Here is a 25,427-nt window from a genome sequence, read left to right as displayed (position 1 = left end):
ACAGCCTGAAGTGTGCTTTAGTTGATTGTTCGATCTATTTCTGGAAAATTCTAGTGATTCCGTCTGCGTTTGCGTCTGCGTAGAAGCTGTGGTTGCGTAACCTAACGGAGAAGTTAAAGATTTAGCAGCACTAGCAGCAGTCTTTCAAGAAACTTGCAAGAGAACAAACGCATTAAGTGACACACGAAGCAAAGTTTGTAAAATTCTACAAAATGCCACGACGAGGACGTGCATCTGCTCCTCCACCGAGGACGTAAGTATCTTTTCACCGAGCTATATTTTTTTAAATAAATCATACGCGCAACGTCACTTCGTATTACGCGATGACGGTCAACGTGACGTGGTTGATCGACTGTTTGTTAAAGGCTTACCACTAACGCTTGATAATAATGAATAAACAATCAATTTTCGTATCATTGCAGAGTTAGGCCCGCTCGTGCAGCGGCGCCAGCTGCAGCCGCCCATCCTCCAGCACATGCTCCGCCATCAACACCAATGGTTGCTCAACCTCAGCAGCCATCCCTCATGGGACAAATGGCTGCTACCGCTGGAGGTGTAGCCATTGGATCCGCTGTTGGACACACAATTGGACATGCTATGACCGGGCTCTTCAGCGGTGGCTCCAGCGAGACTGCTGCTGCGCCTGCTGCAGCGCCTGTGGCAGCACAGAATGCACCAGCCGCTGCACCTGCAGGCGGTGCCTGTGCATGGGAAGTCAAGCAGTTCCTGGAGTGTGCTCAAAACCAGTCTGACCTTTCCCTGTGCGAAGGTTTCAACGAAGCTCTTCGCCAGTGCAAAACCGCTCACAGTAAGGAACTTTTCCAAGAATTATTACAGAAAGTTTCATATTAATATATGCAGACAATAACACACAATGTATTCTTCTCTGTTTCAGGTGTAATTTAAATAAGTATTCCTAGACAAATCTCAGGTAGCAGGTGACCGATAGGTGGAAATTTTAGAAAACAAAACTTGAAATTATTATATTCACCTTTATGCACGAGTATTATGCAATTATGATCATTGGGATGGAAATCTAATCCAGTATATGTAATTAGAAACGATTTTCTTTTCAATGCTATAGGAATAAATTGATTCTTATGTTGATGTACATAATGCGAGATTCATTTACATCAACCTTTCCCCTGTGCGTCTACATGTATATGTATGTCCATTTTGGATGCAAGAGCCTGTTTCAAACTTGATATTACAATTGCGCAATTATCACGTGGATGGTCTAAAATATCTAATCGGGAGACAGAGTATTATGTATAGATGTTCTATGATAGATGACTGTTGTATTAAAAATATAATATTTTCCCGTTAGTTCGGAAATCACCTTTGCCTTTTATTTCGTAAATACGTGAAAAGATCGAAAGGGAGACGACGCGACTTAAATTCTGTTTACACATTGATTTCATTTTTGCGCGTTTAAATTAAATGGTATCCCATCGCGGGGCGTGACGCAACCAATTGCGAGGCAGCAACGAATCGTAGACCAATCAGGACGAAAATAAAACAGCTTCCATTGCTCCCGACAGTTTCGCTCTGCCTTCCGAGTCGGATGACATTACGAAGAGAAATACCGTTCGTAACAATTAAATATAAGATTGAAATTTCTGCTTATACGACAGGTACACTAACGTGCTAACAATTTGTCGTTCATTCGAAATGAATGTACCGCTCTGCAGAGCATTGCAAGTATTCTTGAGATAATGAAGTTCTTGAAATATGCATTGGAGCAGTAATGAGCAACCGGCGGCCGGCGGGTCGCAGGCCTTCGTCCACGATTTTCCCGGCTATTTTTTCTAGTATTCGATAGTCTTCGATGGTCTGCGTCAGAAAACACATTCTTATCCGATACTGGACATGCGATTATTTCTTCGCTTGTATTAATGAAAGTGCTGTTCGTTTGATATGCAGTGAAAAAACATCTGTGTTGAAGAAATATAATATTAAGAGACAATGCGAAAGTAAACATATTCTTTAAAATTTAATAATTTGCAAGGACAGTTACGCTAGGATATGGCGGATCAACTACAAGCGAATTTACATTTAGAGCTACCAAACCAAAAATCCGCTGACACTTTCTAGCTGATCCTGAGTCTCAAAGCAATAAATTCGTTAAAGAGGCACTAGGAGACCATAGCGTACACACAGACTGCAACAAAGTATTTAATATTGCGTTCGTTGCGGGCCGCGCGTAGTATTAGGTTTCCACTTTTGGCCCACTGCAGTCCGCGGCTTGCTCATCACTGCATTAGAGCTTACAGAGCCTTTCGCTATATGCGGATGAGATCGAGTCGGAACAAATACAAGCAGCATGAAAGTATCGGCTAACAGAACTCGCTAAAAAGAACAGAAAGGTAAATAAGGATGTCGACTTCCGCAAGACATATAAAAAAATTAATGATTTAAGAACATAGTTTATTAACTTAACGCGTTTCTCAAAGACGGCTTTATACTCGGTTAAAGGAGGCAGTTAAATGTGCAAGAAAATGGATATGGTAGACTATCTTTTCTCTGTGTTCAAAACACGCATCACCACGAAGCCCGCGACAGTGGCGACAGCAATTCCAAGGCCAGCTTTCCACCAGACTATGGAATCTCCTTGCATGAGTCCAAATTGATTTATATGTCTGAAATTTCAATAAATTATTTGACGCATCAATTACGTAACATTTCATCGAAATGTTTAGTTCAATAAAAAAAAAAGAATCCATGTATGTGTATATATAAGTATATATATGTACGCATTACAGCACCACGTAATGAAACACTGATACAAAATGCTATCCTACGGACTATACAGATTCTATTGATATTCGATCTCATCACATCTTAATTACACACAAAATTCAAAAACGTAAATCATGTTGAAAAATATGTACGGGGACGACCATATGTAACAAGGCAAGACGCCAAGGTTCAATTGCGGTTTCATGCTCATGCAAGAGAAAATAATATAGCCGCGCGGGTTGATTTGTATTGTAAGTCGTGAGCACGCCGTGAAACAAACAGAAGTTTACAATACGAACAAAAACCTTGTAAAAGAACTCCACCATTGAGTGGGTGAGGATTTGTCAAGCAACATGTGGACCATACGCCTCAAAGGACTGAAAAGATTCAAGTCTCCGTTAAAGATAGTCTTCAAGTCATGCGGCAACGTCTAATCTCTGAGCAAATCGCCTAACACATTTCCCTGCGACATTACTTCTGCAAGACTTGCAATGATATGTATGAATGGCAACAAAAAAAGGAGAAAAAAAAAGAAACGAAGTATGTGGTTCACGATTTGCTCAAGCTTACGAATGTTTACAGTGTGTCAAAAATTCAGACCAACCTGTCTCTGTAAAATAATACCCATGCTCCTTGAAATCGGCTAAACATGAAATTTCTGTTAGTATCTAATAAGTCATCCAATTTCGTAAGAATAAATATTACTTCTCTTAAATACTACAAAATGCAAAACGTAATTCTTTGACTCGTTTAAGAAATTGACCTCTCCCCGGAATTACTCCAAATAAATACCGATTGCTTTACAGAATAATCATTTTGGAGCACGTTCGTACATTGTACAAGTTACATCTACCAATTCACGTTGATGAGACTTACGGGAAAGCTGCCATTGTTGCTAGCTTAACGAAGATTTCACGTCGCACGGTACGGGAGACGCTGTACGGTTGGGGAGGCATCAGTTTGTACTTATTGCAAAAACTTACTGGCTGCAGCAAGTACTCTTGTTTCACTTCGGAAAGATCGCTCTTATTTGCTATGATAAGAACAGGTATCTTGCTATCTGCAAAATATTTCTGGAACAAGGAAATCATTTTTCGTACAGAGTCAAATCGTTGAGTCGTTAACGCGGATCATTTGAAAAACGCTTACAATATAAACTCGTGCGATAAATTCAAACGATTTTGGATTACTAGCATCGTAAACGAGAGCTGCGACATCGCACTGAATTTGTGCTGGAGTTAAAGCATCCTGAACATTCATTATATTTATATCCCGCAAGATTATTGTCTTCTCTTGACCGTATACGTGAACCGTGTTCACTGTTATATGCGCATTCGGTGGGACCGCCTCGTCGGATAATTTCTGCAATTGCATTCGTAGTTCAATATACGTGTCCTCGATAAATATATGTACAGGTGCGTTGGTATATACCTCGAGTTTCGGATCAATAAACGTTCTGCATAATGTCGTTTTTCCGCTACTCTTTGGCCCGATGACGTGACAACTGTACACATTCCTGCTCGACTGTTTCTTCGCCAGATCCAGCTTCTTCTCGCGGGTGATTAGAAACGCGTTTGTCTGACATTCGTTATTATACATGTTGTAACCTAGGTATGCCATATATTCTAATGCTTTGCGCACATTGGTAAGAGTTAATAGAGCCCATTGACACACGTAGCCTTGAAACGTAAGCCACCCCTGTTGCGGATAGTTAGAACCACAAATTAATTACAAGAACGCCGGCCAACGACTACCGGACGAGTGAAAAAATTATGTAGTGGACCTTTTCATTGGTTGGGACAGTATATTTGTACTCGTCACCCCACGGTGGAGTCAGGCACCTTGAAAATAGCGATTCCAATTCTGATGGTGAAAGAGCACCGTCCCGATCTCTGTCGTGTTGCAGAAACAAGAACGTTAAAAATTCTTGACCTTTGTGAGACAACTCGGTTGTACATCCAGCAGGCACCTTTAATCTGTTCGACGTATAAACAAGTTAGTAGACTATAAGATAAAATATTGCTGATCGATTCATTAATTCGCTACTAACGGTGGATGTACGTATTCTTTCGACATTTGTAGCTCATTGTCGTAGCCGAATTTCCTAAGCACAGCCCAAGTAGTCTCGTTTCTTCCGCGTTGTATGAACAAACACTGGAGGTACATGAAACCTGCACACAGAATAAACGTTTTTTATCTTATCGATCTTTTTCACGTTGCAGCAAGAGAATACCTTTCATCGTAACGCATCCATTGCAGATTCCGTCTTGAATATTTTTCGATAACACAGCTTTCACATCTTCCAGAACCTGCGGCTGCAACGGCGTGTTGAAGCACCATTGTTGAAAAGCGTTCAGCTCCATATCGTTTAGTAGACCATCGTTATCCAAGTCACATATCTGAAAATTTGTGATAATAAATATAAGCGTGTAATAAACGGCGAATATACGAATGTAGAAATATACATGTATACGTACTTTAAAAATTCTTTGGAGAGCAGTTTTACATTCCTCCGTGAGCTAAACATTGCATATCAACTTAATCAGTTATCCGGCAGATCGTACATACTAGAAATGATAAAAATTAATATCAAACTTTACCTCTTGGGTATCATAATTGTACAATGGGGTTGTAGGATGTAAAACAGCTCTTTGTGCATAATAAAAAGTTTCTGATACATTTTGCAAGGTTTTAGCAGAACACTGAAAATAAACATGGTATAAGTTAGACGCTTGCTTCGCCAATCATTTGTTCATTAAAGATCGTAATCTCGGAGCCAGTCCAGCATCAAAGTTCAGATATGCGATAATATTACCTCGATACAACTCTCAATCTCGGTAAACTCTTTCATAATAGGATATACAGCCTATAAACGGAGAACCATAATTAGCATCTGGCGTCTAAAGAAACTTAGTACAACATTTACGAATATAGTTCTTTCTATGAACCTCGATAGTAGAATAATCAACCAGGTCTATCTTGTTTCCCACAAGGACGATTGGACAACGATTATTAGCAGAACACCTCCTGATCATTGGTAACCAGTAAGTAGCGGTTCTGTCCAATGTATCCTCGTCCACTACAGAATATACAACGCAGATTACATGTGCCTTTTGAATCTCGTCCGCCAACTGATCCTCGGTCTGTTCCGCTGCTGTAAGCGTAATCGATAATTAGAGATCGAGGCTTTTGGGGTCGAAAAGCATCGACAGTGAGAACCATGTAATCGATAATGCTTAGAAGAACCATTCAACGGTTCGGAGATTGACAAAAATTAAGATAAACGTGGACTAGCTAGAACAAAATAATGAAATAGTTGAGATTATCGGTTTAGGTTGAACACTGTCCTTTGGCGCTACGTAGAGACAATAACATTGTAGATACTAGCCTGAATAATCAACAATGTGCGTGGGCACTTGTTCAGGCGTAACGTCCGCCGGTATCGTGATTTCCTCTGCCTTGCAAGGCACATCCTCGGCATACTCTTCGCTGACCAACGATAAAATTAGGGAAGTCTTACCGACCCCGCGGTCACCGATCAACAAAATTCTAACGTTGCGCTTGGGCGCGACCGACCGTTGAACCATGCTGTCTCTCGTTAAATACTTCTCACTCGCTCGCAACAGCGTTGTTCACCGTTCAAATTCGAAGGGACATCTTCGCCGCTTCCGAGCTTTCCGAAAAATTTCCGTGTCTCTGGCCTAACCTAAAAATCCACGGCTTACCCTCTGGCACCAGCTTCTAGACGTCACCTCTCTGTACTATTTCCCGGTCACCTACGTCGACATCTTATCACCGATTATGATCGAAACGATCGGTCGCCTTTGTTGCGATTTCTCTCTCTCATCCGTGTTAGCGGAAATAAAACGTTGGTTCGGCCGCTCCGATTGAACTTGCGCTCCGAGGGTGGGCTTTTCAAGGTTACGTTCTCTCCTCCGAATGACAGTGTACACATAGAAAAACATATACACACGTGCGCTGGAGAAAGAACGAGCGAGTGAGAGAGAGAAAAAGAGAGAGGGAGCGAGAGAGAGAGAGAAATTTTCTGCAGAGAAGGGAAGAGACCGAAAGGGTCACCCCAGCGTGTACGAGGCGAATCCGGGGGATCTACGCGTATTATGCTCGTAGTTGAAGTGGGTTTGAGAAAAGGAGCAATTCGCACCTCGGCAGAATGGAAAATCATTCTATTCGTGGAACGAATCTCGTGAATCCGCAGCGCCCACATTTAAATCGCTTGCTATAGCGAGCACCCGGGGAAATCGATAGCGCTCGAATATTTCCTTCTTCTTTCGAATAGAGCTTTCGGATATCATCGAACTCGGGCTACTGATTAACCCTTTGCACTCCTTGATCGAGTGTGACTCGACATCGGAGAAAGAAAAACGTAAATGAAACGGGTTTTTATATGTATTTGGTTTTTCCTTATTTATTTATTTAATTTCTTATTTTTTTGATTTGACAACAAAGTTCGAGAGCTGTATTTAATATAATTAGTAAACAACATTGTTTAAAATACAGGTTCTGCACTCCAAATTCACCCTTTTGCAAGTTAAATTCAACCTTATGCAAATCAATTTCACCTTTTTGTAAATCAATTTCACCCATTAAGAATAATTAAAATTCATGATTTATTTATTTAGATTTAGACGCACGTGAACGGTGTCATTACTGCGAGGGAAACAAGACTCGATGTACGCTTTCGTAAATACATATACGTACTTTCATTTTTCAAATTTATTAATCAGAAAATGTCTACAGTCCACAATGAATAATATGTGTCCATAATTATGAAAGTGATCTAAAGTCTAAGTCATATATTTCTTGTTTTGAGATATTTAAATGTTGAAATTTTAATGTTGAAATATATAACAATAAGCACCATCTCATTTTTGACAATATCGTAAAAATTATCATCGAATTATTATCGAGTATGTAATTTATTATAAAATAATGTGATGTGAAATAACTGTGATGAACTCATTTATTTTTAATTTTCACTTAGACCACTTTCACAATTAACGAAGTTAATAAATTGTTAATTAGTTTTAAATAAGTATTTGATGTACATCTTTGCAATAAATAAAATCTTGAATTTCTTAACAATCCATATTTACATTTGATTCAATTTCTTCCACAAAAACTTACTTAAAAATACTCTAATTTTTAAAAGGTTGAAATTAATTTGCAATAGGGTGAAATTGATTTGGAAAAGGGTGAAATTGATTATTTGTAAAAGGGTGAATTTGGAGTGCAAAAGCTGTAAGTAGCAGTGAAGGAGCTGTCCTTTAAAGTAAATTTCGAGTTGTTGGCAATAAAATTGAAAAATAATTCGGAGTGCAAAGGGTTAAAACTTCGGTTCGCCCCGTTCGAGTACCATCCGAGCTTGAGCCTATGAGAGACTAGAATATATTCAGGTATACTTATTGTTAGATCCGAGTAGTGGTAAAATTAAACCTCAGAAGAAAATATTTAATCACGATGATTCTTATCTGGTTGAATGTTTATCCGAATAGGTCTCATCAATCAATCGTTTGATAAAATGTTGTAGCGCTGAAGATGAAAATATTGTAAAGCTCGTTCTCGAAATACTTTTGTTTTCAAATTTCTACTAGGCGTTGCTACAACTGTTATCTTTTGCACGCGATCGATGAAAGCACAGGTACCAGTAGATAAGGATGCGGAGACAGAAATAGATAAGCGTAGGATAAACAACGGTAGGTAAAGAAATGATTGGAAAATTCGTCTGTTTTACGTCATGTTTACTTTTGAATAATGCACTTTTAACAGAGAATAAAATAATTTACTATTTCTGTATGTGTTTTTCGAAAACCTAGTTTTTTTATGGACTGTATGTATGTATAATGTATATCTGTAACTATTATAGTATTGTACATGTTTTAATTTGGATAGCGTTGCACTTTAAAGAAAATGTATTATTGCGTCAGGATAATAATGCCACATATAGTAGCGATAAACCGAAAAGAATGATTGGCAAGCCGCGATAGATTCGGTCCCCGAATTATCGGCAACTTACGCTTTTGTGCGTTATCGTGTTTGTATGCGGTTTGTTTGTCTCATTCTCATTTGTAATTAATTTGAGTACGCGATATGTCAGTTTGTATCTGGTCCGAAAGAGTATAAAAAATACTGTGCATTAACAACAAGAATTTACGAAATAACATTATTCATGGAATACCGATAACAAGTTTTGAAATGTACATGAATAATCATTTTTTCTTATTAACTATTGCTAGTCAACCCCTTGCCCTACAATTTATTTTACGGTTTCAGTGATTAGAACGTTTTTTGTAGATCGTAATTTCCTAAAAAGGGAGAATATTGATATATAAATTGCATTCCTATATGTTCTCCAATAGCCGTATATTAACAAAACCAAGATAGAATTTTATTTCGGTTTAAAGGAAATTATTAGCATACATTTTTATTAGACTCTGTTCAGAATCCTCATCACGAGTACGACACGATATTGTAAAGCAAGGGACGAGAAACGCTATATTGCTTGAAAGAGTCTTTGCAATTTTACGCGAGGGAATATTACCGTTCAACAAATGAGCGAAATGTATCTTCATTATTGTCGTTTAGATAAATTGCAACATTGGATAAATTGCTTGTACGATGTAACTGTATATTTGTGTGTGCACCCCCAGGAATGTAAAAATATATTCGGAGCACTTAGGTGGTAAACAAAGCGATAACCTTTACGCACATAGTCACCTGGGAGATCAAGACATTATCGTACCGCATTATCCCGCGCGTAAAGATATAGCTGACCCTCGTCATTTGAAGTCAACCTTTGCGACCTGCTAAAAATATTGCAAATTCACCAATGATTTTAGAATTGTTGCAATTCAGCATGCAATTTTTCAGTAAAGAAACCATATCAAATACACACATGCATATATTATTATTATTTCATTTCTTTACCCATCCTTATTTAAAAAATAAAGTAATACGTCTACCTTCACAGGTGTATATGTAATTATCCCCGCAGAACTATACTTTTAAATGTTAATTATTAGACTGCGGAGCTTCATGCAAAATAAAAAATTCTTTGTATTCGTTGCAGGATGAATCTAAACGTAGTAATTCTCTCTTCAGTGGTTTTATAAAGTCGAAAGAAATGCGTTGATACATATTCTGAAATCCTTTTAATCTTCCCACTGTTTAAAATTGCACCCACCTATTTTTGTTATAAATGCATGGAATCCGCAGTCTCCCAGATAACACAAAGACGTCTTAAAGATGTCCCGAATGTCCTACGAACGTCTTCCGAACCTCACCTTAGCGTCTTGTGTTAGAAAACGTCTTAAAGACATCTGTTTGACTCTAGAAGACGTTCAGGAGACGTTCGTAGGACATTCGGGAGGTCTTTAGAAATCTTAAAGGTCCATAAATGTTAATTAAATTAAAAGAAGGGAAGAGTAAAAATAGATTTCGACAAAAACGAGCCTAAAGTTAAACCAATAAATTAACTTTATTAGAAGAACGCATGTGGAATTGACATAAAAAGTGTAATAAAGATAACAATTGCAATTAAAATCACAATAAAAACAATAAAAATTGAAATTGGAATGGAACTCGAAATTGATATTGAAATTGAAATTTGAAATTAAAATTGGAATTGAAATTGGAATTGGGATTGGAATTGAAATTGAAATTGCAGCAAAAACACTAACTCGGACAAATAATACCAATTCTAATATGTACCACACTGTTTATGGTCTTAAAGACGTTTTAAAGTCGTCTTTTTAGGACGTAAGACTTTCAGACCTAAAATAGACGTAAAATGAACGTCTTTAAGACGTCCTGTGCGATCTGGCTATTAACACTGAACTTACCACGACCGGTCAAACAACTGTTTCTACATTTTTTATTTTGCAATTATTAAAATGATAAAGATGCTTTCATAAGAAACGGTTTAATAAATATCTTTATTAGAACACATGTTACAATAAGAACCGGGGAAATTCTAAATAAATTATATCTTGTCATTTTTACAAGGCATACGAGCTTGTTACTTTTATATCTCGGTACGTTTAGTGTTAATCATACTCAATAAGATTTATTCTTGTTTCTAATTTGCTAAGAGCACACGTTAAAAATTCCTGTATAATATTTACAAATTAATTAATACGTACATTCGGTGCAACGGCTTCTATTAACAAGCATTAACTCAGAGAACTAATTCTGATCCTACGATTTCAATAAGAACCGCGGAAAGTCTAGATCAATAAAATCTTGTTATTTTTACAAGGCGACATGAGCCTGTTACTTTTATAGCTCGGTACGTTTAGTGTTAATCGTATTCGATAAGATTTGTACTTGTTTCTAATTTGCTAACAATAAGAGCATACGTGAAATTCTTGTATAATGTTTACAAATGAATTAATACGTACATTCGTTGCATTGGCTTGTTAATACTCTGCTCCCACGATTTTCCAATAGCGGCGATCCCAAGGGATTAGGTGAAGTTTCCGAAACTCCTGAAGAAGGAAATGAAATATATTTAATATGCGGTAAATCCAGAGCGAATAGATGGCCATGGTAGAACATGTAGTGTTTAAGATGTACCTGAGTAATCAGAGCAATGCTGCTACATCACAATTGAATTTCCGATGCGACTAGTCTGATGCAGCAGAGACAATTACCGTCGACGTGTATCATCGGTTAACCTTCGATTCTTTGAGTCGGACACATCCGAAATAGCAAGGGATATCGCATGTAGACGGCGAAATCTTGAGGGAGGTAGGTCGACAGGTCGCTGATAACCGCGTTCCTCGATAGGATTCGGGTATAAAAGCCTGGACCAACTGACAGTTAGCATCGGCCATCATTGGACACACAATGAGGTGCTTAGTTCTCTTGTTTGCTTTCGCGGCTCTTGGTGCCTGCTACAGCAGCGAACCCGCTGGTAAGTGCATTTCTTCAATATTTCTTCACCTTTCTCATACTTTGAGCTATTCGCCAAAGATACCTGACCAGGATGGATTTATTGTTATGCAAGTTGTGCCATACGGGTCTAGTCTTTAGCTGTAGAATAGAATTGCGATCTACGGAACTGTTATGGGCATATGCTGTAGTCAAAGAAGATTGTTAATAGTCGGATAGTCTTCGGCAATCGATAATCGAAATTTGAATTACAAGAAATAAGTGATTTGCTTCGGACTGGCTAGCACTGGTTAGTCGTTGGTGTTTCAAACGATCTCTCGATCCTTCCAGCTGACCAGGTTCTCCTCACCAAGCAGCAAGATGTGATCCAGCTCCTGCAAAACATCGGCCAGGAAATTCCGAACCAACAACTCCAAGAACTCGGCATCAACTATGATATCGCAAGCAACGCACTCCAATACCACAACCCGATCATCGTGAAATACTATGCTGGCGTGGTCGATGCTGGTTTGGTTCAACCAAAGGGCACCGTCTTCTCCAGCTCGATCAGCCAGCTCCGCAAAGAGCTGTCCCTTTTGTACAAAATTCTGATGGGTGCCAAGGACTACCAAACATTCTTGCAGACTGCTGCGTGGGCTCGCGTGAACGTCAACGAAGGACAATTCGTCAAGGTATTAAATAGCTAGCTGCGGCGCGGCGGTAGTTATTCTGGATCTGTTAAACGGTTCTCATCTCTTTTGTAACAGGCTTTGGTCGGTGCTGTTTTAATGCGCCCAGACACCCAGGGCATCATTCTGCCACCGTTGTACGAAATCTTGCCCCAATTCCACTTGGACTCCAGAATCATTCAGGAAGCTCAAGACATCGCGATCCAAAACATTGGACAAGTCCATCAGCAACAAAACATCAATCTGATCCCAGTCAACTACTCTGCTCTCCTCGACCAGGACGAACAACAGCTCTCCTACTACACTCAGGACGTCGGTCTCGCTTCCTACTACGGTTACCTGAACCTCGTTAGCTTCATTTTGGGAGAAGTAAGAGGAAACAACATCGAATGCGTTCTGTTTTCTATGCACCATATCGATCGACACATATAAACGCTGTTCGTTTCTTAAACAGGAGGACCACCACCAACAGCAACAACAGCCCCTGACTCAGCAACAGTACCAGCAACATATCGTAGGCAAATACTTGCACCAAGTAGGACAGGACCAACAGAACATCGTCGGCCACGGAGCCAAATACCTGTTCCTCCACCAACAACTTTTGGCCCATTACGAACTGAACCGTCTCACCAACGGACTTGGCCCGATCCAGGAGATCAACTACGACTCCGTCAACTCTCTGTACCACCCACACCTCCGCACTTTGAACGGTCTCGAATTCCCAAGCCGCCCGGAGAACCTCCAACTCCAACCACAGAAGAACAAGCTCATCCAGTATGTCAGTATTTTGGAGCAGAGATTGATGGACGCCATCGAGTCCGGTCACGTGATCACTCCCCAGGGCATTCTCTTGTCTCTCTACCAACCACAAGGTGTCAACATTCTTGGTAGCCTGATCGAAGGAAGCGGCAAGAGCGTTAACCCAAGGTAGAAAACTCTTTCTCGATTCTAACGATTATACGATTTGTAGTGATACTGAGTACTTTGAGCCCTACCATGCTGGCACACGTTAATCCTTACTTGTCTCATCCGGAACAGATTCTATGGAAGCCTCCAGGTCGCAGCCCGCAAGCTCCTCGGTAACGTACCCCACGTCCAGGGCATCTGGGAAACACCATCGGTTCTCGAACTCGGCCAAACCGCTGTCCACGACCCGGTCTTCTACAAGCTCTACAAAAAGATCATGAGGCTTTACAGCACGTACCAGGAATCCTTGCCCGCTTACCAGTGGAACGATCTTATCCTCTCCGGTGTTACCATCCAAAACGTTGACATCAGCCAGCTCGTTACCCTGTTCAACGACTACTTCGTCGACCTGAGCAACGCCGTTCCCGCAGTCGGCCAGCAGCAACAACAACAGCAAGCTCAACAGAAGATCCTCGCTCAGCTGAAGAGATTGGACCACAAACCGTACCAGTACCAAATCAACGTGCACAGTGAGCAAGCAGTTCCCAACTCTGTCGTCCGTGTGTTCCTTGGACCTAAATACGACCACCACAGGCAGCCGATCAGCATCTCCGAGGCCAGACAGTCTTTCGTTCAACTTGACCAGTTCGTCCACAATCGTAAGTCGATTGGCTTCTCCTATTCAAAGTATTCGAACAGCTTACCTATAATTTCCATTCGATTTACAGTCGAACAGGGCCAGAACGTGATCTTCAGGAACTCCCAGCAGGCTCCAGGCTTGAGCTTCGACTGGCCGTCGGTTCAGGAAATCAAACAGGGTGTCCAGAGTGGCATCAGCTCTCAGGGACCATTCTTCATCACCAAGGTAGCGTGTGCTTCCTCGATTTCCTGTTGAACGGAATAGAAAGTTAGCGAGAGGAAAGTAAACAACGAAATAACAATGGTATTTCTACTTACAGCCCCACCAGATCTTCAGCTTCCCCGCTAGACTGTCTCTTCCCAAGGGACAACCTCAAGGCTACCCTCTTCAATTACTGGTCGTGATCTCCGCTCCAGGCCCATTGAACGTTCCCTACGGTCCCGTGATCCCGGAGGACAGTTTAGTCTACCAGGACCAGCAGCACCAGATCGTCGACCCCGAGCAATACCAGCAACTGAGACAGCAACAGAGCCAACTGCCCCATGTGTCTGGCATCCAACAGAACTTAGAAGTCCTCCCTGAGAACTGGGTCGGCCCTCAACCCTACATCCAGTACGCCCTCTCGAAAATGTATGGCGGCCAATCGTGGGTGCAGCAATTGAAACTGCAAAACGGCCAGATACAACAGGGACAACAAATCCCGATCCCGGTGTACCAGGGACTTCCTTACCAGCCTCTGCAATCCGGCTACATTCCGATCCAGCAAGGAGTCTCCAGTAACTGGCAGAAATACGGCGTCGTCGGCCAAAACATCCAACACCATGTCCCATTGTCCCAGCATGTGCAAGGAGTACAAGGTGTCCAAGGTGTCCAAGGTGTCCAAGGTATCCAGCAGCAAGGCGTAGTAGGTGTACAAGGTGTACAGGGTGTACAGGGTATAGTCAAGGGTGTCCAGGGTGTGCAACAAGGTGTCCACGGTGTGCAAGTCGTGCAAGGTCTTCAGGGAATGCAACAGGGCGTCCAACAACAAGGTGGTGTCCACGGTGTGCTCTCGGGAATGTACGGTGTCCAGGGCCAGCATCAAATTGGATCCCAGGTACAACAGAACGTCCCCATTAAATACAACACGCAGGCTGGTTGGCAGAGCCAGTTCGCCAGCGGAATCGTTGGCAACGTAGCAAGCGGACAACTCCATGCCGGTGGGTTCCAGGGCATCCATGCTCAGCAACTCACAGTCCAGGACCAGTCCGTGCATGAACATTACCAGAAACAACCCATCTCCGAGATCATCGGCGGTGCGATCTCCCTCGATGGCAAGCCCCTCGGCTTCCCCCTCGACCGACCCCTGAGCGTTAGCGCTCTCAGCGTCCCCAACATCTTCGTCAAGGAAGTCCTTGTCTACCACGAGGGCCAGCCTACCAACGAAATCGTGCAGTAAACGTCGCTGGCTACCGCGGAGCTGATAGCTCCAAGGTAAACAGTGTCGCGTAACGTTAACGTCAAGGCAAAACACAACGGTTTATTGATGTAGCATTTATAATGAATAAATTGCTTCGATGAGCATACGTTTCTTGTTTAACATCTATGTTGAAAATCATCCGCCCCATCCATCCTCATTCTCTCCATCTCATCCTCATCGAACATCCTATACACACTCTGCATACTATTATTATGTTTCTATTATTCAACTATCCGGATTCTATAATGTAGTAGAAAGTCGAGGAGTGAAGACGTACAGTCAAGTTTTATTTATGTACATACATGGGACTCTCGTATATGTATAACAATTGTAAACGAACGTTCTAACAATTAATGATTCTCTAATCGCGGCATTAGCTTAATAATACTTCGGCGAAAACGGAGAAGCCAGGGCGTTCGAAACCCTCGAATAGAACGAAAGAACTAAATACAACCTAGTGTCTACAATAGTAGAGTTAGAAGTTAACAAATGCATTCATTGTTACAATCTGCATGAATTTCGGGTAGTTCTACGGTGATCCAGGGAGTCGAAGCGTCCGAAACCGATTATTTTCATCAAACGAACTCCGTGCCAGCCGTTCTTCCCAACAATATCGTAACGTCGCGTCGTTACGAACCGTGTCCTCCTTGACAACGGTGTGTCAGTCGCCTCAAACCGGTCATCATTCTCCCGTCATCATCTCCATAAATTCTACAAAAAAAACATCCGAGCGCTGTAGAAAAAGTGATCCAGGAACAAGGTTCTGCGAATACTGTGCAATATGGCCGCTGGGACTGTTTTTTTAACATTCTACTTATGCGCGTGTAACTGTTATTACTAGACGCAATTACTCGATGCAATCTAAAATGGTAGAATGATTTAAAAAATTTAATAATCCGGCAAGAACAGTGACACAACTCAAAAAATAATGATTTCTAACTCCTAATTGAACCGCCAAAGGACAGTTTTACTTCCAAATATCCCAATTTACTTCCAAAAATATATTGTTTATCTTCTGTATTATTTCGACGGGAATCTTATAATTTTCTTCGAATCGTTATTGTGAGAATATTGCATTTTTTAGTTATGACACTGTTCTTGCCGGGGTGCTATTTTATTTTGAACTTATCAAGTGGCTGGACTCGTTTCCAGGATTGCAAGGATGCGAGATGCGCGTTCTCAGCGAGAATTTATCTAGCACTATTCACTACCGAAGAAATCCATCTTCGCATTATTGAGAAATGAGAAGGCGCACCCCGCACCCTTGCAATCCTGGAAACGAGAGTCTACCCCGTTAAGATCATTAAAGAAGGAGAGAGATATTAAGTAGTATGGCTACTGTTTCTTGCAATCGACGTAGAAAATTATTTTCCATAAAGATCCGCAGTTTAATCCTTAGCACTCAAGTGGTGACTCAAAGTCGCCATTAAAAATTGCTGCACCGTTATTCAAAATATTGTTTACATTATTAAATATGTTGGGATCTAATCAATTACTAAAGATTTAAGTATTGTATGAGGTATTATATCAATTTCATATTCATGAAATTGAAATGAAAAAGATCATATAAAATGGAATTATTTTAGGCTGGAAGAAATTTTTAATTTTCGAGCTAAAATAGCTCCGAGTGCAAAGGGTTAATTATTACCTTACTCATACATATGTTGGCAGAAACTGTAAACTTTCTAACTAATTTTCTAGCGGTACGCCTTTCTTCGTCAAAGGGAGAATGAGAAAAGCAGTTGTAGTGATGCCGGATGTGGGGAGTCACGGTGAAATGATGTATGTACTCCCTCTCTGATGACGGGGAATGAGTGGGGCGAATGGGAGACACGTTGCACGTGCGCGATGGGGACCGTGGAGTGTGCGCCTGCGCACGGCTTTGAAATGGAATAGTGGAAGGGGTAAGGAGGAGAGTACATGAGCTCCGTTTGGAGCTCATTCTGGCATCACGGAGCAGTTGTCACCCATAATCGTGAAAAATACAGCAACATCGTCTTGTGAAGTATCGAAAAGAAATAAAAAGGAAGGTGGAGCGAAAGGTGTATACTTAAACTATACTACAGTGTATACTATACACTATATACTATACGCACCGTCAAAGTCCACGGTGCCAGACCCATCAGTGTCGATCTCAGCGATGATACCGTCCAGATCGGCGCTGGTCAGCTTATCGTCGAGAGCAGCGAGAATCTCTTTGAGCGTGGCCGTTGTGATGTATCCGTTTCCCTCGCGATCGTACAAACGGAAGGCTTCTTTCAGCTCCTCCTGCATGGCCTCCGCGTCCTCCTCCTCGAGGAATCGGCCCGCGATCTTGCAGAACCCGTCGAAGTTCACCTTGCCGACCCCTTCGGGGTCGTTCTCCCCGATCAACGTGTTCAGCTCGGCGTCATCGAACAGCTGACCCATCGTGTTCAAGATCGTCGAGATCTTCAGCGTGTCGATGAAGCCGCTCTTCGTCGTGTCGAACATCTGGAACGCCTTCCGCAACACGGCCATCTTCTGGTCGTCTTCCTCCTGCGGAAAGTCGTTCGATCGCACTACTCTTCATGTACAAACCAGATATTAACACTAAACGTACCGAGCTATGAAAGCAGGACAAGATTAATCCTTTGAACTCGGAGTTATTTTATTGGGTTGACAAGAAAGAATTTCTTTATTCAAGCGATGAACTTTCATCAATAAAATGTTTTCTTATTTATTCCTTTTGGCAAAAGATCATCGAACAAGAGAACTAATATGATTTTTTTTCCATTTTATGGATATGAAATGAATATGAATACCTCATACAATATTTAAATGTTCAGTAATTGGTTGCATCCCAACATATTCAATAATGTGAGCAAAATTTTGAATAATTGTATAGCAATTTTTAGCGGTGACTCTGAATCACCACTCGAGTGCTAAGGGTTAATCTGTTTAGACTTCGTAATATGTGCTCTCTAGTCAAGATATTTATTAAATTATTCCTTATGAAAGCATCCTTACAATCTCAAAGTTGTAAAATAAAAAATCTAGAACCGGTCGTGTAGGTTTAGTGTTAAACATACATGGCAATCCCACAAGTAACGCGAATTTCCTTTTGTGTTTTCAACACATTGAACGCCATGGTGGTCACCGCGGTGACCGGATTTACATTCGCTACCACCGTTGGTTCGTCGCCTATCTTCATTATTAAGATGTTTTATTAAGGTGGCCGGCGCAGCCGTGCAAGAGTGTGTGGGCACACGCACACATCGCTAAATTCGCATATACGTATATGCAATTACAAGGTTTACGACTTTTCGAAATTACGCTTCAGCATTGCAAGGAGTAGTTCAGAATTGGTCAATTATGATTCCTAAAAGTCGTGGTACGGTGGGTACGGTGCCCAACATGCATATTTTTACGTTATAGAGGAATAATTTGTAATATTCGGCGGAGACGAACAACAATTCGGCCTGTCACAAACGACAATACAGCACCTCGAGGTTCCGAAATTTTGTACTAGTAGCATGACAATCTGGTTCCGAAAAGTTTGACGGTTGGACGTTACAAATGCAACATTGTTGGAAATTTACACAATTTTCCTATAAATGCATAAAGATCCGCAGTCTAGCTATTAATAACACTGTCCAACAGCCAAAAAGTATTTCGATTCCCACTATACGATTCACATAGAGTTTTTCGCGCTGATTTCTGGCGCGGCGAATGTTCATTCTAGTGATGAGCGCCACCGGCGGCGGCAACTCATGTCGGGCGAAGATATTTTGCTTTCTGGTTCGAAAAAAACGTCGACCACGGAAGCTTAAAAGGGTTACCTCGAGATAAAAGTCTACTCTATCGCTTGGTATAGTTCGATTTTCCGCTGGACCCTTATTTTTGTAGATAAATTCAAAAATATCCGCAAAAATTGGTGCAAAAGTGGTGTCTCTCCGTCTTTAATGATTGTTTAAACGTGTTTAACCATTCATAATGTGTTACACGGATGAAACGGAAAAATCGAATCGCGTCCTTTAGTCTTTTCCGCGCAACGGGGCAACGATTATGTAAGAGCAAAGTAGAATTGTTTCACCGAAAGTTAAAATAAAGACAATAAATGAACTGTAGTCGGAGTTGCGAGAGTCTAGAGTAGATGATCGTATAATTTAACACTTTACCTACCGAAAGCCTATTAATAGGATTTTCAATAATTGTGCTGTACGAAAAGAAAGCATAGAAATTTTCTTTTACATTACAATTTTAAATGAAAGTACTAGATGACGTTATTGAGGGTGATTTGTTAGTTCACAATGAAAACTGCTGCTGCTATTGAAGGTTCCATTAAAATTGTTTAGCCATGTACCATAGATTTTTCAAAATTATGCAATAATCACCGGTCGGTAATGTGTTAATATTACGAGCGGCACACAGTGAGACCTTTCGTCCAAATCGGAGACAAAATCAAAGAACTTTCGATAGAAATGAGGTAGAGCGATGAAATTTTTTTTAAACTAAAGCTGAAACTTTGCAGAATATGGGAAAAATAGGGAGATTACTGTACGAACGGTTTTTAACCTTGAGAAAATTCGTTAAACATGTAGAATTTCAAGAAATCGATTTTGCAATATCCTGAGGTCGTAGACAAATTTTGAGACCAGATTTGAAATCAGCGTGAAAAAATCTACGGGAAATGAAGTACAGCATGTTAAAAAAAAAATTTTTCTGCGCGTGGTATTGGAAAAACCACAATTTTCTCGAAATTGTGCAAATTTAACGAATTTTCTCAACGTTAAAAAACGTTCTTACCATAATCTCCCTGTTTTTCCCATATTCTGCAAAGTTTCAGCTTTAATTTTTAAAAAATTTCATCGCTCTACCTCATTTCTATCGAAAGTTCTTTGATTTTGTCTCTGATTTGGACGAAAGGTCCCACTGTGCGGCATTGCGTGAAAGTGTGAATTGCCGGAGCAGCACAGCCGAGTAAAAGAAAAATGTCGATGAACGTTAACATCCGTTGCACTGTCAGTGGATTCTGCAGGCTTACCATGGTGATAGTTGTCTCGCACGACGGACGACGGACGACGGATACCTGACGGTGCCGCGGCGTTTCCGTCCCGGTATAAAGACACCGTCCGCGTCTGGTAAACCAGCTAGAAAACCGGTGGTCGCAAAAATAGAGCGCCCCGACGAAAAATGAAATATGTTATAAGTGGGTCCCCCCGCGAAGTTGGAAGGCCGGCGCTAAATCATCGCGGGCGTGATCGCATCGAGACCTCTTTGGTGATTGCTCGCAGAGCACCCTTGGTGCTTAAATCGCGGTATCGTTCGATCTCGATCCCTCGCTTTAGAATTCCGCTAAAAACGCTTGGGGCGGCGAGCGCAATTACGCTCGAATTTCTGTACGTTGCAGCAACATATTGAATTGGCCGTGTTAATCAGCAGTGCGCTGGTGTCTTTGACAAATTGGTGACGCAACCTCTATTCAGAACCTCGCTCTATGAGCTGGCCCTCAAAATTCCTTGTACGCTCGGCTTCTATTCCATATGCCGTATACTGTTCCACGAGATTTCGCTGACTTATATATCTTCAACTCATATATCTAGTGAATAGCTAATAAATAGACTGCAGGTGTTTATGCAATTTGCTATTTCGCTCTCTGTCTACACTCTACAGAGAGAGAGAGAGAGAGAGAGAGAGAGAGAGAGAGAATCTCAGATCAAATAAAATCTTATTTTCTGCGGTAGTAGCCGTTTTAGGTCTGACATAAATTAAAATATCCTAGGATTTTTTGAAAATTTTCGGAAGCGATAATTGCATAAAGATCCGCAGTCTACTAATAAATAATTTGCATAGCGTATTTCGCCAGCGTATATTCGTCGGAGAAAGAGACGAACGGTCGATCGACTTGTTCGGATCTTCGAATAGCTCGTTGGTTGATTGGACTCTTATATTATACTTTGAAACATCGACGAAACGTTTCGGCGACCAAAATTGCTTGTACTTTATTAAATTCTGTGTAACGGGAGGTGTCGGTGTCCCGGATTTGATAAAGTGCAGCAGCTTACTTTGTTGGTGTGCCCGATAAACGACAACCGTTTGAAATTTATTTCAGACATTCTAGCGCGACGCCCCTCGCCGAATCGAAATTAGAAACGAGTCGCGGGCGGGCTATCTCTTAATTCCGCGATCGAGCAACCCGCGTGCCTCCGAGCGTTTAATATTAGGCATGAATCAAACGCGGAGGACTCGTGATCCGATGCAAATCGCGTTCATTCATAAATTCGTTATGTTCGGAAAAGTTGGCCTGGCAGGTTTCTGGCAGACGGCGCACAGTCAAACAAAAGGATGTAGTGGTAATCGAAAGCGCGTTCGATCGGACCAACGATCATTCAATCCTTACACTTTATACTAGACGTGATCGACGTATCAGGGCGTCTAGGCGTTCTCACTGCAGTAAATATTATTATTAGTAGACTACGGATCTTTATGCATTTATGAAGAAATTGGTTGGGTGAAATATAAAATAGTAAAAGTTTCAAACATTTCAAGAATCTTGTAATATTGCTTTTAATGTAACAAAGTTGTTAACGGATGAAATTGCTTTTTTGCACAAGATTCTACAATAATTTTTTCGCTTTCTGGAGCCAGTTAAAGTTAAAAAGCCCATATTTACTTCAATGTTGAATAACTCGAATAAAAAAAATCGCACAATATTCAACAACCACACAATTTACACAGGAAAGATCACCCTTCCAAATGATATTAACGTGATTTATCAAAAAAATTTGTTTCTCCCCGTGTGATGTTCCAAAGTTGCACAAAATTTTTGTTAACCGTCAATGTTGTCTTCATCTCGCTATAACTTTGTAACAAACCAACATCTCAACAATTTGAAACAAAGCATCTGAAACTAGAGGTTTCAGGCTTTCAAACCGTTGTTTAACGATATCGATATGGCAATTTTTGACGGAGTTATGATCACGTAAAGTCGGACCAATTTTTCGGGTTCGCACAAGTGATCCCTTAAGTCTTTTGAGGAGTGTAGTATTTCTAGGTGAAAGAAAGATGATGCAACAACCTGTATACTTAAAAAGTTGTCAACGTTGTACTGTACATCTTCCGAATAGAATTTGCGTTTGCGCAACAAACTCGGCAACTAATTCAACGAATTTTCTGGCAAGCAATTTTCTATTGAACGCCGCGATTAAAAGATGAAACCAGCTATAAAGCAACCGCTTAGATTTTCGATCGGAGGAGCAGCGAAAGTCTACTTTTGATGGACGTCGATTCTGTCCCGCGGAAGGTTCGCTCGGAAGGCCTGCGTGTAAATCCATCCGTCCGCAAGACGCAAATGGTTATACATAAATTGTAGCGCGATAACAACGCGGATCTACGCGGAATTTTCAGCACCGTCGCTGTTCTTGGATCCGTCCGCCCACCAGGATTCGCAAAGTATTACAACAAGCGTTCCACCTGGCCAGACCCCCGCGACGGGGTCCGGTAAAAATATAACGAGTCCTCGGTCTCTTTCCGAACGATTCATCAACGAATCACACGGTTCTCCAGACAGTGGGAATTATCTCTTCGCGATTCGCGCGCTCGGTGGTGCGAGGGGACGCGTATACAAATAAACAGCGCCGTGTTTAATCGTTTCCCGAACCTGTTCAACAACGCCATGTTTAACGAGTTTTCCAATTTTACAAGGCAGATGTCTATTTCTACATTAACGTTCAGCTTGGTCGATACCTTACCGTTGAACCGAGCGTAACAGGAATTTAAATACGATCGACATTAATTGTTTCTCGTTGTACCGTGAACATCTCGAGATTGCCCGAGCCTGCATCACCTACGCATCAATTAGATTTTCGCGGTGGAGTGGCGACTGATGGATAAGAAGCTATTTATCTGACATACTGTCACGAGTTGCTGTTACAATTTTTTTTTCGAGACAGAATGCTCCGACACGGGACAAACGAAATTACCGAGAATTGTCGAGGAAAACTTAAATTTCGAATAGAGAGTTTGTTGATTCGAACGAACGTCTGCTAGGTGTCATTGCATATTATTAGCTAAGTCTCTCTAGACTGCCACAGCCGGTCTAGAAATAATGGGGATAGTAATCAATCATAAGCGGGTCGGTACAAGATTTTCGTTTCGAGTGTCAAGATCCTAGGCGGTGTAGACCGTTCGGTTTTCATTCAGGCGATCCGCGGTTTCGAAACGGCGCGGCGCGACGACGCTTGTGAAGAACGGCCAACGGATAAGTAGTAAGTGAGAATTTGTCTCGTTAGAAATATTTTCGGTGCCAGCGCATCCTCCTCGTCATCATCGCTGTGGTTATCGTCGTTGGCTCCTCCTTCGTTCCCTACATATACGCTTCGGACGAAGAAGCGACAACGGTCGAGCGTGCAAAAGCAATTACGCTTCGGTGCCAAGCGCTGAAAATCACCGGTCCGTTGGCAAGAGCCAGAGTCAGAAGACGACTCGTTAGAGAGGCATGCGGATGCTGTCTGATGTTGGACCAGCGGATCTCTCCCAAGTTTCGCCCTTCGTTCATATATTCCGCTCTATAAATAAATGATTCTTATTATTGTCCGCATCATTATGCTTCGCGTTAGAACATTAACCTCTTCAAGAACGAATTTCCTAGGAATAGAGATGATTATAGCTTTCGTTTGAATGTAGTCATTTTCTTGACACTATAAACTGCAATTCCTCACTCCCACTCTGCTGGCAGCTACTCGCCGATTCGCCGAGCGTCGAACGACAGCGAGTCGACAGCCAATCGGGCCGCGGAGAATATTTTTCCGACTCGATAACTGTAATCCGTATTTTCCGAGTTGATTGCAGTCGTAGAGCCATTACCATATCTCCTACAGATGAATATGACTCGAACGAAATAAAGGATGATGTAGATACACAGTCATCGGACTAGATATTTCCATGCGTCCACCTTGAAGAGATTAACGATATCGTTTCATACCGTCTTACTTCGAATAGACGGGTAAATGCGGCGACCCGTCAGCGGCTAATATTCTATCAAGGGTCTACAACAGGCCTCCAACAAATTTATCAAACAATTACCATGCATCGAATACGATAAATGTTTCGAGCATTCTCTGTGGAAAATGATTCTACCAGAAAACCTACCCTAAAAAATTCAATTTTTCTAATGATAAATCATGCGTATCATTGGACTATACGAGCTCAAATTTTCTAATGCCAAGTAAAAAAGCCATGGTGGAGGGGCGCCGCGGGCGCACTATATTAGGAAGTATGGCAAGAGGCCAACGAGTCGCGAGAACTCGAGGGAAGAATCCCGTCGATACGCGAACTATCTCGAATCGACAAAGCATTCCTTGACGGTTCATATTTCGAGGAACAAGCGAATCTGCGCAACAGTATCGTTCGTAGCATCGGCATCGGGTCCCGGCTGGTTAATTTCACAGCTTCTCGGCTTCTCGACTCGTAACTTGGGATCGAGGACGCTTCACCACCCACGTCGTTCATTCGTAGATAAAAAGCAAAGTCACACCGACGAAAGTATACTCCCAAGTAGCCACGTGTAGCCACGTACGTCCCTAAAACGTACGCAGAATGGACGTAGGACGTTTGGACGTGAACTGTACCTGAAACGTACGTTTTGGAGACGTACGTGGCTACTTGGGCTGCGACGAGCTTCGTTATGTAAACTTTCGTTTGACAGAAGACCGTTCTTCCAGCAATCTACGTGGACATCGGAAAGTGACAACTGTACCACGGATATCGTAATTTCACGAATGTCTTTTCAATTTTTGCATGCAATCCGCAGTTTACCTGTAATTAGTGCAAGAACAACGGATGGTTTGCTAAACAACTGTAAATGATGACTCGTATACCTTTGTCAACGGCCTGTGCACAAGAAATATCCGTGTACCTGTTTCGTAAAGAATTTCATGAAATTTATTAACCTCTAAAGATTGTTATGCCTTTTACATATGTCAACTTCGTCGCACCCCAAGTAAAACGTACGTTTCAGATCCAGTTCACGTCCAAACGTTCTACGTCCATTCTGCGTACGTTTTAGGGACGTACGTGGCTACACGTGGCTACTTGGGACATCGCACTTAGCACTCGAATGCGGTGACTCTGAGCGCCACTAAAA

General features: G+C 41.5%; 4 protein-coding genes across 6 annotated transcripts; 2 read left to right on the top strand and 2 right to left on the bottom strand.

Moving 5' to 3' along the window:
- Positions 1-67: 67 nt before the first annotated feature.
- On the top strand, positions 68-1,116 carry LOC143213898 (coiled-coil-helix-coiled-coil-helix domain-containing protein 2-like). Its single transcript, XM_076434226.1, has 3 exons — positions 68-253; positions 423-808; positions 896-1,116. Exons 1-3 carry the CDS (start codon positions 213-215, stop codon positions 904-906), a joined length of 438 nt encoding a protein of 145 aa, XP_076290341.1. The 5' UTR covers positions 68-212; the 3' UTR covers positions 907-1,116.
- Positions 1,117-2,406: 1,290 nt separating this feature from the next.
- On the bottom strand, positions 2,407-6,839 carry Miro (mitochondrial Rho GTPase). Of its 3 annotated transcripts, XM_076434222.1 has the most exons (14): positions 6,128-6,839; positions 5,688-5,893; positions 5,555-5,605; positions 5,340-5,441; positions 5,217-5,258; positions 4,973-5,138; positions 4,790-4,910; positions 4,523-4,715; positions 4,171-4,437; positions 3,889-4,101; positions 3,616-3,812; positions 3,344-3,382; positions 3,045-3,116; positions 2,407-2,639 (listed from the first exon to the last, which is right to left on the bottom strand). In XM_076434222.1, exons 1-14 carry the CDS (start codon positions 6,324-6,326, stop codon positions 2,513-2,515), a joined length of 1,995 nt encoding a protein of 664 aa, XP_076290337.1. In that variant the 5' UTR covers positions 6,327-6,839; the 3' UTR covers positions 2,407-2,512. The 3 variants fall into 3 exon arrangements, with proteins under 3 accessions (XP_076290337.1, XP_076290339.1, XP_076290340.1); XM_076434224.1 differs by lacking the exon at positions 3,045-3,116 and having other exon boundaries at positions 6,128-6,837; XM_076434225.1 differs by lacking the exons at positions 3,045-3,116; positions 3,344-3,382 and having other exon boundaries at positions 6,128-6,837.
- Positions 6,840-11,510: 4,671 nt separating this feature from the next.
- Positions 11,511-15,428, top strand: Hex110 (hexamerin 110). Its single transcript, XM_076434383.1, has 7 exons — positions 11,511-11,671; positions 11,980-12,320; positions 12,396-12,686; positions 12,772-13,244; positions 13,356-13,882; positions 13,952-14,088; positions 14,183-15,428. The coding sequence occupies exons 1-7, from the start codon at positions 11,605-11,607 to the stop codon at positions 15,299-15,301; spliced, it is 2,955 nt and encodes a 984-aa protein (XP_076290498.1). The 5' UTR covers positions 11,511-11,604; the 3' UTR covers positions 15,302-15,428.
- A 160-nt stretch (positions 15,429-15,588) lies between these two features.
- Positions 15,589-20,486, bottom strand: Tpnc25d (Troponin C at 25D). Its single transcript, XM_076434441.1, has 3 exons — positions 20,328-20,486; positions 17,419-17,839; positions 15,589-16,033 (listed from the first exon to the last, which is right to left on the bottom strand). The coding sequence occupies exons 1-3, from the start codon at positions 20,328-20,330 to the stop codon at positions 16,005-16,007; spliced, it is 453 nt and encodes a 150-aa protein (XP_076290556.1). The 5' UTR covers positions 20,331-20,486; the 3' UTR covers positions 15,589-16,004.
- Between the last annotated feature and the right edge of the window lie 4,941 nt (positions 20,487-25,427).

The sequence above is a fragment of the Lasioglossum baleicum genome, chromosome 12 (assembly GCF_051020765.1).
Source record: "Lasioglossum baleicum chromosome 12, iyLasBale1, whole genome shotgun sequence".
NCBI lineage: Eukaryota > Metazoa > Arthropoda > Insecta > Hymenoptera > Halictidae > Lasioglossum > Lasioglossum baleicum.
The sequence above is the reverse complement of the archived record's forward strand: the minus strand, read 5'-3'. Positions and strand labels throughout refer to the sequence as shown.

Bases quoted from the DNA above. Each gene is read 5' to 3' on its own strand.
- LOC143213898 (XM_076434226.1), top strand. From the start codon at position 213: ATGCCACGACGAGGACGTGCATCTGCTCCTCCACCGAGGAC. The intron at 254-422 runs GTAAGTATCTTT...GTATCATTGCAG, and splicing joins TCTGCTCCTCCACCGAGGAC to AGTTAGGCCCGCTCGTGCAG.
- Miro (XM_076434222.1), bottom strand. From the start codon at position 6,326: ATGGTTCAACGGTCGGTCGCGCCCAAGCGCAACGTTAGAATTTTGTTG. The intron at 5,606-5,687 runs GTTCATAGAAAG...CTCCGTTTATAG, and splicing joins TTGATTATTCTACTATCGAG to GCTGTATATCCTATTATGAA. The intron at 2,640-3,044 runs GTTTTTGTTCGT...TTGAAATTTCAG, and splicing joins TGGTGGAGTTCTTTTACAAG to ACATATAAATCAATTTGGAC.
- Hex110 (XM_076434383.1), top strand. From the start codon at position 11,605: ATGAGGTGCTTAGTTCTCTTGTTTGCTTTCGCGGCTCTTGGTGCCTGC. The intron at 11,672-11,979 runs GTAAGTGCATTT...CGATCCTTCCAG, and splicing joins CTACAGCAGCGAACCCGCTG to CTGACCAGGTTCTCCTCACC. The intron at 12,687-12,771 runs GTAAGAGGAAAC...TTTCTTAAACAG, and splicing joins TTAGCTTCATTTTGGGAGAA to GAGGACCACCACCAACAGCA.
- Tpnc25d (XM_076434441.1), bottom strand. The intron at 16,034-17,418 runs GTGCGTATAGTA...TTTTTTTTGTAG, and splicing joins TGGCACCGTGGACTTTGACG to AATTTATGGAGATGATGACG.